The sequence below is a fragment of the Myotis lucifugus genome, unplaced genomic scaffold, assembly GCF_000147115.1.
Source record: "Myotis lucifugus unplaced genomic scaffold, Myoluc2.0 scaffold_28, whole genome shotgun sequence".
In the NCBI taxonomy this organism is placed as follows: Eukaryota; Metazoa; Chordata; class Mammalia; order Chiroptera; family Vespertilionidae; genus Myotis; species Myotis lucifugus.
The window spans coordinates 6,924,573-6,937,618 of record NW_005871076.1 but is presented as its reverse complement, the minus strand read 5'-3'; the positions used below and the strand labels follow the sequence as shown (position 1 = coordinate 6,937,618).

Here is a 13,046-nt window from a genome sequence, read left to right as displayed (position 1 = left end):
TGTCAAATACCTTCCTTATTTCACCAAATGATGCTGTCCCCTCTATTCCCAGCTTCTGTAATCATTAAAAAAGCAATCTTATACTTGTGAAGTAACGTTTATTTATAGAGCAGTCATAAGAGGTCTAATCCAATTACCTCTAAATTAAGCCTATAGATATAGAACAAAGATATGGGTGATATTTATTACATCAAATAAGTTTCCCCCCTTTTCTTAAAATTATGTCCACAGGCATCTTTGACTCCTAGGTTGTGAGTTAAGGTATTATTCTTATTATGAAAGACAACAGAGAAGGTAAACAAGTACTGGGATCTTCTCTGGATCAGTCTCAATGAAAGGTCCAAATTCCAGAAAAGGTCAGGGTAGCAGCTCCAGGTTAACAAAACAGGCTTTTCATCATGCACTGGGTTGGCTGGTTCTCATTCCAGACTATTTAAGTTTCTTCTTTTGTCTAGCCAAATACTCAGCACCTACAGGGTCAAGGCAGATAGCAAGCTATGAATCTTAAAAGCCACAGAGGTTTGAATTTCTTTTCCACAGAGAAATTTGATTAGCCTTTTTTTCTGTAAAATATGATGTTACCCAGAAAAGAAACCCTCAAATATAATCTTCTGGCTACTATATCTTATCCCCTATAGACAGACAGTGTGAACATACATTAATATTAACATTTAAAATGAGCCGAAACCAGTTTGGCTCAGTGGATAGAGCGTCAGCCTGCGGACTGAGAGGTCCCGGGTTCGATTCCGGTCAAGGGCATGTACCTGGGTTGCGGGCACATCCCCGGTGGGGGATGTGCAAGAGGCAGCTGATCGATGCTTCTCTCTCATCGATGTTTCTAACTCTCTCTATCTCTCTCCCTTCCTCTCTGTGAAAAATCAATAAAATGTATTTTAAAAAAATAAAATAAAATAAAATAAAATGGACAGTGACTCCAGCCTCTGGTTTACATGTTTAGCCCTCTGGTTTGAGACTCTGGCAGCAGGAGCTCCCACTACCATTACAGCTCTCTTGAGAACCCTTCAGTACTTCACTGTTAAAACTGGTCCTACTGAGGCTCAGGATTTTCCAAACCAGCAGGTAAAATGTTAATCCTTGAATCACCTCTAAACATAAACTCTGGAAACACTTCAACATCACCCACCCTTATTCTCAGACTTTCTAAAATCTGATTCCAGAGATTACACTTATTTTTCTTGCAGCTGTCTACATACAGTACCTGAATCTGCTCCAGAACTTCTCGCTGCATCTCCACAGCCATATGATACACATGATGATCAGAGTCATTGTACATCACAGCATTTTGGAACATCAGCATCAAGTCTCGCTGGAATTGTGCCATGGTGCGAATCCGTCCCTTAGACAGATTTCTTTTCAGGGTAGTTAAGTCCATGGGTCTACAGGTGGCCAAGGAAAAAACACAGAGGAAATCTAACCTTCATGTGGAACATGTGATGACATAACATGCTCTCTTAAAGAACTAACCAGTTTGGGTTTTTTTAATGCATTTTAAAAAATTGATTTTTAGAAAAAGAAAAAGGGAGAGGAAGAGAGAGAAACATCTATGAGAGAATGAAACATTGATTGGCTGCCTCCTACTGGGTATCGAACCAGCAACCCTTAGGGGCACAGGACGATGACCAACCCACTAAGCTACACAGGCCAGGGCAGTAACCCGCTTTCTTTCTTTCTTTTTTTTGTTAATCCTCACCCAAGGATATTTTTCCATTGATGTTTAGAGAGAGTGGAAGAGAAAGAGACAAAGAGAGAAATATCAATGTGAGAGAGATGTATCGATTGGTTGCCTCTTGCATGAGCCCTGACCAGGGCCTGGGCCAGGGAGGAGCCTGCAACCAAGGTACATGCCTTTGACCGGAATTGAACCCAAGATCTTTCAGTCCACAGGCCGACGCTCTATCCATTGAGCCAAACTGGCTAGGGCTCCATTGATTTTTAGACAGAGTGAAAGGGAGGGGGAAAGACAGAGAGAAATATCAATGTGAGAGAGACACATTGATTGGTTGCCTCCCACATGTTCCTAGGAATCAAGCCTTCAACTAAGGTACTGGAATCAAACCTGGGACTTTTCAGTCCTTGGCCGATGCTCTATCTATTGAGCCATTGATTGGAATCAAACCTGGGACTTTTTAGTCCTCGGCCGATGCTCTATCTATTGAGCCAAACCAGCTAGGGCAGTAACTAGCTCTTAATGAAAATGGTAGTAAAGATAACAATCCTCATCATATAATAAAATAGCAACAGCAGTTAACATTTGACTGCTACTACCTAAAATAGGCCAAGTACTAAATTAGGTACTTTCCATTTAACTCAGTTAAACCTCACAATAAACCTATAAGGTAGGTACCATTATTACAACCAACTGACAATGAGCAAACTGAGATCTGAAGAGGTTAAGTACTAGCTCAAAGTCACACAACCTGGAATCTAATTGGAAGGCAGTCTGATTTCAGAACCTATTGGCCCAACCACTATGGTCTACTATAGGAGGAGGAGGGTTGGCCCCAGGTACCAAAGCTATAAGTAACTCCAATGATCAGTTTGTCATATGGTAGTTATTGACTGATTATTTACAATGTGGAGTCATATATTAGATATTAAATCTACTTTTATTATTGCATAATCAAAAGCTGAGAATGTTTTTCTCCTTTCTTTTTTTTGTTTAAATATGTTTTATTGACTTTTTACAGAGAGAAAGGGAGAGGGATAGAGAGTTAGAAACATTGATGAGAGAGAAACATCGATCAGCCACCTCTTGCACACCTCCCACTGGGGATGTGCCCACAACCAAGGTACATGCCCCTGACCGGAATCGAACCTGGGACCCTTCAGTCCGCAGACCGACGCTCTATCCACTGAGCCAAATGGGTCAGGGCTGTTTTTCTCCTTTCATGGAGAAGAAAAGAGTGAGAAGTGAATATTAAGACAAATTATTATTTTTTAATATATATATTTTTTATTGATTTTGGAGAGGAAGGGAGAGGGGGATAGAGATAGAAACATCAATGATGAGAGAGAATCATTAATCGGCTGCCTCCTGCATACCCTCTATTGGGAATCCAGCCCACAACCCTTGTGCCCTTGACTGGAATCAACCCCAGGACCCTTCAGTCCATAGGCCAACACTCTATCCACTGAGCCAAACCAGCTAGGGCTTAAGACAAATTATTAATGAAACACAGAGAGTGGGTATATAAGAGAAGGAACAGCAGTGTAGAAAGAGGACTGAAGTGAGAGGTAAGAATCTGGGATTTAGCCCGACCAGCATGTCTCAATGGTTGAGCATCCACCTATGAACCAGGAGGTCATGGTTCGATTCCCCGTCAGGGCACATACCTGGGTACGGGCTCAATCCCCAGTGGGGGGCATGCAGGAAGCAGCCAATTAATGATTCTCTCTCATCATTGATGTTTCTATCTCTCTCTCCCTCTTCCTTCCTCTTTGAAATAAAATATTTTTAAAAAAAGAATCTGGATTTAGTTCCAGCTCTGCTATTCACTGTTGATCACAGGCAAGTGAAGACCACCTCTGAGACTTAGTTTCCTTATCTATAGAATGAAGGAATCTGTCTCCAATAGTCCTTTCCTGATCTTTTATACTCTACTAGAGGCCTGTTGCACGAAAAGATTCCTGCAATAGGCCTTCCCTTCCCCTGGCTGCCGGCACCCGTTTTCCTCCGGCACCCGGGACCCAGGCCTTCGCTCCAGCTGGAGCTGCCTTCAGTCTTCGCTGCTCCGGCCGGAGCTGCCTTCAAGCCTTTGCTGCTCTGGCCAGAGGCGCCTTCAGTCTTCGCTCCGCCGCTTCACGCCTACGTATGCAAATTAACCACCATCTTTGTTGGCGGTTAATTTGCATATCTCGCTGATTAGCTGATGGGAGGCATAGCGAAGGTATGGTCAATTACCATGTTTGTCTATTATTAGATAGGATTAACATTCTGGTTTATGACAGCATTTTTTATTTACTTATTTCTATTTTTAAAATCTTTATTGTTGAAAGTATAACATATGTCCCTTTTTTCCCCTCATTGATCCCTTCTAGCCTACCCCCAGGCCTCCAACGCCTTCACCACCCTACTGTCTGAATCCATGGGTTATGCATATATCTATACAAGTTCTTTGATCTCTACCCGACTCACACCCCCACCTTCCCTCTGATATTTGACAGTCTGTTCCATATTTCTATGTCTCTGGATCTATTTTGTTCATCACTTTATTTATGACAGCAGTTTAAATGAAACATGCTATAAAAATCCAAAATACTGCAACCAGCCAATGTTTGTAACATCATTTGGATTATTATCTTTGCCTTAGCCATACCTATAACTATCAGAATGAATACAGTGTTCCTTTTAAAATTTTGCTCCAAAAGAAAAATGTTAAAAACTACTGAAGGTGCCCTAGCTGGTTTGGCTCAGTGGATAGAGCATCAGACTTCGGACTGAAGGGTCCTGGGTTCCATTTTGGTCAAGGGCACATGCTCGGGTTGCAGGCTCGATCCCAAGTAAGGAGCACGCAGGAGGCAGCCAATCAATGATTCTCTGTCATCATTGATGTTTCTATCTCTTTCCCTCTCCTTCCCTCTCTGAAATCAATAAAAAAATATATTTAAAACAACAAACAAAACTACTGAAGGCAAATGTAAGATCATAATAAATAAATCATATTACCTAAAATTTAACAATTAAAATAAGCCTATTTTATCTTTTTGTTCCCCTTCATTCCTTCTTAAATAAAGACTGAGCTCACCATAACTTTACAAACTTGTTTAAAGTTTATCTTAAGTTTGTAAGTAATATAAATGAAATAAATAATCTAATAGATGGAAAATAATGGAAGAAAAGACAGACATAAAAGCAACCAACCTTTCTTGCCCCCTTTTCCACTGACCTTTTCACCACATCCTTGTATCCTGGGGCCTGCCTTTCTGACACTGGCTTCAGAAATGGACTGCTGAACCTGTTAGGGGACAAATCCAGAAAGGATGAAGAAACTGTGGAAATTTACTCTAAATGAGAAAAATCGCTATGAACACCAACAGTGGTTTGGAGACCTACCTGTGACTGGCAATCATCTTCCATACTGGCAGGAGAGTCTTCTTAAATAGTAAGTGATCCTGAACAGGATCACTCTGGCTTAGATCAGACCTATGGGATAAAAAAGGACAGAAAAGAAACAATAACTTTAAAAATAGCATTCTGTCTCTCCTAGGGAGTAATGAGGTTTTCTCAAGACAGTGTTCCTACTTAATAACACTATAAGAATAAAAAAATAATGGACCCCAAATTCTATAAATATTCTCTTACTAATCACTATTACTCAATGAAGTAGTTATCATTTTATAAAGTATATTACAAATCTATAATTGCCTCCAGCAGGTCTCTTTGCTGATTTGCTCTTTAACACCTGTGACTCTAAAATACTGGTCTATCTTTTTTCACTGATATTTCCCAAGTGCCTGGCACATAGTAGGTGCTCAATTAAGTATCTGATAAATGAATCTAGACCTGTTTTTATGTAAAAATATGACACATTGATAACTATGTCTCCCATGTCTCCACAGAAGTAAATACTTTGTTTCACATCCCAAAGAATTCTCACATTTTATCTGATTGCTACACAATTTAAGTATTTTTCCTTTTCGCTCTCCTCTATATAGTAACTCTTAAAATACCTAAGAAAATTTCATTTATTCTCATGGCGATTCCTTCTCTGAGTTAAACTATCTATTTAGTCTTTCTTCAGAGATGAAACTGTTCAATGCTTTTTCTTTCTTTTTTTTTTAAGAGAGGGAGAGAGAAACATTTATCCGTTTTTCCACTTCTTCATGCATTATTGGTTGCCTCTTGCATGTGCCCTCACCAGGGATTAAACCCACAACCTTGGCATATAGGGAGGACAACGCTCTAACCAATTGAGCTACCCAGTCAGGTCTATTTATTTTTATAATTTTCCAAGTTGGCAAGTTTTCTATTTACTCAAAGTTAAACATTATCCACCCTATTATTTTCTCTAAATGAGTTCTCTTCACAGCTAAGTCTTCACACCCTCATTTTGCTTTATGTACCTTATAGTGCGCATCCATTTGAGAACAACTCACATCTCATTTTATCTTTCTCCAATTTGAGCAGCTTTACATAACTGTTCATTTTCATGATGTAATATCTTACCTGCATCTAAACTATATACCACAAAAATCAACTTATCCTTAAACACAGGACCCTATCAGAGCAAGGCATTTAAAGTCCTGCAAATAAACTTCCTTTGTTTCTGATCAGTCAACCAGAATGAATAATAACTCCTTGGTGCTGGTGCAATTTATTCACACATCTATGCAACAGATATTTAATACGTTTCCATTATATGAAAGGTACTGCACTAGGTTCTATAACCTCATAATCAATCTCTTTTGCAATATTTTAAGAAACAACCTGTTGCTTATCTTTATTTCCACCTATTTAGAAATGCATGGCAAGCAACTACAAGTAAAAGTGTGGGAGTGGAGCCCTAGCTGGTTTGGCTCAGAGTGTCGGCCTGGGGACTAAAGAGTCCTGGGTTCGATTCCTGTCAAATGCTTGGGTTGCGGGCTCGATCCCCAGTACGGGGCCTGCAGGAGGCAGCCAGTTGATATTCTCTCTCATCATTGATGTTTCTATTTCTATCCCCCTCTACCTTCCTCTCTGAAATCAATAAAAATAAAAAATAAGGAATCTAGAGAAATTAAAATTAATTAATTAATTACTTTAATAATAATAAAAAGTGTGGGAGTGGAAAGGAGCTGCAGACTGGGAGTGATGCTCCAAAGGCTCTACTTCTCTCTACTCTTGAGAGTCAGTACAGACTAAGGGTGAAGACAGAAAAGAGGGGCCTGGAGAATGTCTATCCCTCCAAGTAGTTTTAACCTTCCCAATGACAGCACAAGAACTCAGCTTTCTAGTTCTCCTTAAACTATCTGACCAAGCAAACTCAATTACTAATATCTATTGCCATTCAAGACACTGAAATATCTTGAAATAATACGTCCCAGATTAGAGATTTCCTGTTTTTTTAGATAGTTATCACATGCCATCTTCTCATACACAGTTACAGAAAAGCAATTCTTCAATAACCTAGTTTTTAAGCTGTATTCTATTTGTATAACAAAAAATTGAAATCTGCTATCTAAAAAATATATATACATGGTTCAGTTGTATACCTTAAATTTAAAAAGGCTAAAATAATTATTGGTTTGCCTTTCCACAGATATGTGGGTGGATCAGGAAAACAAAACTGTTCATGCTATCTTCTCTCAATGGACAAAAGATCAGGCCCAGAAAAGGAATTATTTATTATCATAACAAAAATAACTTTGTTTTCTGATTTAGAAGAAATTCACTTTACTAAAAAGAAAAAATTCTAAAATGTAACCTTTGGCCCCATAATTACTTATAAAAAGATGAGACAAGCATATAAACAATTTCCTAAGATTTGTGAAAAAGGAACAGAGATCATAACTTCAAAATAATTTTTCATTTCAAGTTAATAGGAGCTGTCTTAGTATTTTTTTAATTAATTAATTTGTTGATTGATTTTAGAGAGAGAGGAAGGGGGGAGAGAGGGAGAGTGTGAGCGAGAGCAAGAAAGACATCGATTTGTTGTTTCACATATTTATGCATTCATTGGTTAATTCTTTTTTTTTTTTTAAATATATTTTATTGATTTTTTACAGAGAGGAAGGGAGAGAGATAGAGAGTCAGAAACATCGATGAGAGAGAAACATCGATCAGCTACCTCCTGCACATCCCCCACTGGGGATGTGCCCGCAACCCAGGTACATGCCCCTGACCGGAATCGAACCCGGGACCCTTCAGTCCTCAGGCCGACGCTCCATCCACTGAGCCAAACCGGTTTCGGCCATTGGTTAATTCTTATATGTGCCCTGACCAAGGATTGAACCTATAACCTGGTGTATCAGGAAATGCTCTAACAAACTGAGCTAACTGGTTAGAGCCTGCCTTAGTATTTTTAAAAGAAGTATAGTTTGTATAATAGACATGAGGGACAATCTGAATTAGCAATATTGCCTGAATAAAGATTAGAAAGAAGGGTTATTTATGAAAGAGATTCTTAATGTTGATAAAACAGACTTGTTTTATAAGAGGAAAGCATATAGACTTATATTTATACAGTAAAATTATATTTAATTCTATTTCTAGTGTTTTCCAACTCTAATTTCCTTTTTTTACTTTGCAAATCTATATTCATGCTAACAATTCAAATAGGCATAAACAGAAGTAAAAGCATAAATCCTAACAAGCTTGGATAAGTATCTATACTTACAGATTTGAGGAAGTAGCATGGCTGAAAAGGACATCCACCAGAGGAGCCTCCTGAATGCTAGAGCCATCATCACACTCACCTGAGGAGGGCCGGTCTTCCATCTCTGACACATACCCTTCGCCCTGGTCCTCTTCTTTGGATTCTTGCTGAACCTCTCCCTAGGAGTGCCAGGAAACAATGGAAACTTTAGAAAAAGATTTACTATCTGCAAGGTAATTTTAATTTATTTATTTTTATTACTGAGAGAGAGATTTATTATTCCACTTATTTATGCATTCATTGGTTGTTTCTTTCTTTCTTTCTTTTAAATTAATTAATTTATTTTTTCATTGGTTGTTTCTTGTATATACCATGACCAGGGATTGAACCCACTACCTTGGAGTACTGGGTTAGTGCTCTAACCAACTGAACTACACGTTCAGGGCCTCTGCAAGGTAATTTTACATGTATGGAGTAAATGAAAGCTGACCTTAAGGTGAGAAGAGGCCAAATATATAAAGCTATAAAAGAAATTAGAGAAATATGACTTAACTAGACCTAAGTCAATTCTTGTTAACAATCTTGCTGGAGAACTTCGACTCTGTACTCCAAGAAAAAAATAAAAAAGCAATATATTCAATTCTAGATGGATGCTGTATCCTTTTATTTACTAGAGGCCCGGGACACGGATTTGTGCACCAGTGGGGTCCCTTGGCGTGGCCTGTGGGGATCGGGCCAAAATTGGCAATCCAACATCCCCCGAGGGATGTAGTAGTGTGAGAAGCAGCAGATGGTTGGGGAGGAGCCTGAGCCCGGGCTGGGCACCGCGCCACTCCAGCTCATCCCGGCCCTGCTACACCTGCCGCCACCGCCACTCGCCACTCAGTAGGCTCACTGCCCCTCCACTGCGGTCTCTGCACACTCGTCGTAGGGTAATACCAGCGCACCCATGACTGAGAAGCAGCAGCAGGCTCACGCCCAGTAAGTCCTGATGTCAGTCCTGATCCTGGTCATGGTCCCGGTCCAGATGGGGGAGGGGTGAACAGGGGGAATGTCCGCAGGAGAGGCTCGCACCACAGAGGCGCTCACCAGCTGTGAGCCTGGCATCTGGCGCCCATCAGTCAGCTGAGCGATGCTCCCACTGTGGGAGTGCACTGACCACTAGGGGGCAGTTCCTGCATTGAGCGTCTGCCCCCTGGTGGTCAGTGTGCATCATAGTGAACGGTCAAAAGGTTGCTTAGGCTTTTATATAGATTTATTTATTTAGTTAGTTAATCCTCACCTGAGGATATTTTTTTCATTGATTTTTAGAGAGTGGAAGGGAGAGGTACAGAGGGAAACATCGATGTGAGAGACACTGATTGGTTGCCTCCTGCATTTTCCCCAATCAGGGCCAAGGATCGAACCTGCAACCAAGGTACATGCCCTTGACCAGAATCAAGCCCGCGACTGTTCAGTCACCAGGGTGATGCTCTAACCACTGAGAAAACTGGCTAGGGCGGATGCTGTATCCTTTTAAAATTTTCATTATTTTTGTGGTCCTGGAGCTAACTAGTCTAACTGGTCAGATAATATTAATGATATTATAAATTCTGAATTTTACTGATTGCTTACTATGAACTAGGCCCTATGCGAAGTTTTCCCCATGAATTATCATTTAACCTCACAGCAAAACTATAAGGTAGAGAAAGAAATAATTCCAGTTACGGCAGAGAAAACTGAGGTTCTAAAATGTTCACAAACATGCTTAAGGTCCCACAGCTAATTGATGCTAAAACCAAGACTTGGACCCAGGTAGTTGAACTCTGGAGTTACCTATGTGCTCTACCACTCTGCTCTGCCTCCCTGTGCAGAGAACTAGACAGCTGGTTTAAGTTATTCACTTACCTCTTCGTTCTCTGTTGGTAGTCCCCAAACTGCACAAATATCTGAGGGAGCTGGAGCCACCTCTGGCCTTCCATTTTCTCCCAGTGACTCCTCAGCTACCAATGGTTCTACCTTAGCTGAAAGCTCTTCAGGCTCTCTGCAGGGTTCCTCATCTCCTTCAGTAGCTTCAATTTCCCTTTCCTCTTGTCTGGTATCAGGTGAAGGGCAGCAACCTTCACTTGAGTCTTTGCTGCTAATGCACAATGGCTCCATTAAATAAGCTACCTGCAATCATAGTCTATCGTTAGATTAGAAACATCAATAGAAATCATAATCTATATATCAATAATGCCACATGACTACACTGCCACTGTGTCTAAGCCTGAGATGGCAAATAGATTAAGATGGCAAATAGATTAACTTCATTAAATATCTTATACTGGAGGCCCGGTGCACGAATTTGTGCACCAGTGGGGTCCCTCAGCCTGGCCTGTGGGATCGGGCCAAAACCGGCTCTCTGACAATCTCTGGGATCCCTTGAGGGGTCCCAGATTGCGAGAGGGTGCAGGCCAGGCCAAGGGACCCCACCAGTGCACGATCAGGGCTGGGGAGGGACACGGGAGATTGGCCAGCCAGGAAGGGACCGCGGGAGGGCTCCAGGGCGTGTCCGGACCATCTTGCTCAGTCTCTATTGGCTGGACCCCAGCAGCAAGCTAACCTATTGGTTGGAGCGTCTGCCCGCTGGTGGTCAGTGCACGTCATAGTGAGCGGTTGAGCGGCCTTAGAATATCATTAGCATATTATGCTTTGATTCGTTGAACGGCCGACCGGTCAACCGGATGCTTAGCATATTAGGCTTTTATTATATAGGAAGGATACACAGGCACTATTACTAGTTGGTAAGGACCTAACAGTAAACAAGATATTGTTCTTGCCTCAAGGAGCTTATGTTCTACATTTTCACCTCAAGTGTCAACTCTGATCAACTGGGACTGGCTACCAAACTGCTGAAAATTTTGTCTGCCAAAACAGAAATGGCAACATTTGAACTGGATTCTTGCTGATCTTGACCTATATTCTGCTGAATGTGTGTGTAGTTGCTGCATAAACTGTCAAATTCTGTTTATTTCTGATCCTCAGACCTTAACTAGGGTAATAAAAACACTGTAAATTACTGCCTTAATGTCATACGTTATAAGCTTTAAGGTGAGTTTGGGCAAGAATCATCTCATGACTGAAAGAATGAATTGCAAGGATACTCTTATAGGGTAGTCCTGCATACAGAAATTTCATTTCCTGTCAGGGTCCCAATGACTGGATTTTATAATATTCAGCCCAAAAGTACACATTTGAAGCATATTTTGTTAGTACCAAGTGCTGAAGACACAGCAATGAACTTAGTACCAGCCATTGTGGAGCATATATTTCAGTAAATAATATTAAGAGTGGTAAAAATATATATGAGTAAGCATTCTCTTAGCGTTAAGACTCTTCCAACTTTGGAAATAATGACTCCCCATTACCTCAGAGAGAAAGTGGAGGTGGTTCTGGTGGCTGATTTGCTGTGTCTCTTCCTGAGATTCCTCACTGCCTCCGTCCCCCATAAGCAGCTCACTAGATTCTGTCCCTGGGCTGCTTTCCACTAATTCCTCAGTCCCTGGCTCCTCAGTTTCCCTCCAGCTGCCCACATCAAGATCCAGACTGGAGTCCCACGAGCTGAAGAGGGACCTGCAGTTGTTGCTCAACTCAGAGTCATTGGGATAGTCTTGTTCAGAATCCAACCAAACCCACTCACGCCCCACCTGTAATACACAGAAAAAAAAATGCATTAAATTCACTCAAATCAATATTCCTAAGGCATTTGCATCTCATCTCCTAAGTTCATTAGAAAGATAAGGGGACAGAAATGTATTTCTACTCATTAGTAACAATAAACAATAGCTGAAATGATATACCAGGAGACAAAATGATCTGTCATTGGGAATAAAGAAAAAGTCCCATGTCAAACAGTATAATAAAGATATTACCCAGTAAGTATTTTTTTCTTGGACTTCCTTATACTCCAAAAGAGAAAGAACTAGAGCATAAGTACAGCATAGGAAATATAGTCAACAATATTGCAATAAATATGAATGGTGCCAGGTGGGTACTAGAGATATCAGGGGGAACACTTTGCCAAGTATATGATTATCTAACCACTATGGTGTACACCTGAAATACAAAATAATACTGTTAATTGTAATTGAAAAATATATAAAAAAAATAAAGAACTGGACCATAGTTAGCTGAACAAAATTCCTCTATCCAAAGTCATTCTTAAAATCAACTGCAAGGCAATAAATTTGAAGGATAAGTGATATTTTCCTCAGTGTATAGGTATGAACCTATGAACCATTAAATCCTCAAAACATACTTTAAGATTATCCGTTATATCCAATTCTCACTTCTCAGAATGAAAAGTGCAACATCAAGTTTTAAAAATATCTTCCTTTCATTACACTATCCTGATTTTCTTACCCCTTTGTTCTCTCCCTTTAGAACTTTCAATAAATCCTTATCTATGTTCTTGCTTAGTCCTTTTACTTCCTCATTGATACATACTTTTAAAAATGTATATACTTTGAGGTTTCAATTTTGATATCTTTTCAGGTGGCTCCCAAAATCTCTGTCTTTAACCGATAATGCATTCTGGTCTCATTTCTCCTGTACCCAAAGGTCAATTCCCTTTTGGTGCTCTACCATCTGCTTCAACTCAACATTTCAAAAACTAAGATCACTTCTCTTCCTGATTATCTCCAAAATCATTTGCTCTCTCCAATTTCCTTATCCCCATCAACACTATTTCTTGATCCTGTTTGAATTCAT

General features: G+C 40.2%; 1 protein-coding gene across 1 annotated transcript; it reads right to left on the bottom strand.

Annotated features, from left to right (window-relative positions):
• Positions 1–108: 108 nt before the first annotated feature.
• LOC102442021 (bromodomain-containing protein 8-like) lies at positions 109–12,923 on the bottom strand. Its single transcript, XM_014453868.2, has 8 exons — positions 12,891–12,923; positions 11,705–11,983; positions 10,203–10,466; positions 8,337–8,494; positions 5,075–5,164; positions 4,908–4,976; positions 1,220–1,397; positions 109–470 (listed from the first exon to the last, which is right to left on the bottom strand). The coding sequence occupies exons 1-8, from the start codon at positions 12,921–12,923 to the stop codon at positions 420–422; spliced, it is 1,122 nt and encodes a 373-aa protein (XP_014309354.2). The 3' UTR covers positions 109–419.
• Between the last annotated feature and the right edge of the window lie 123 nt (positions 12,924–13,046).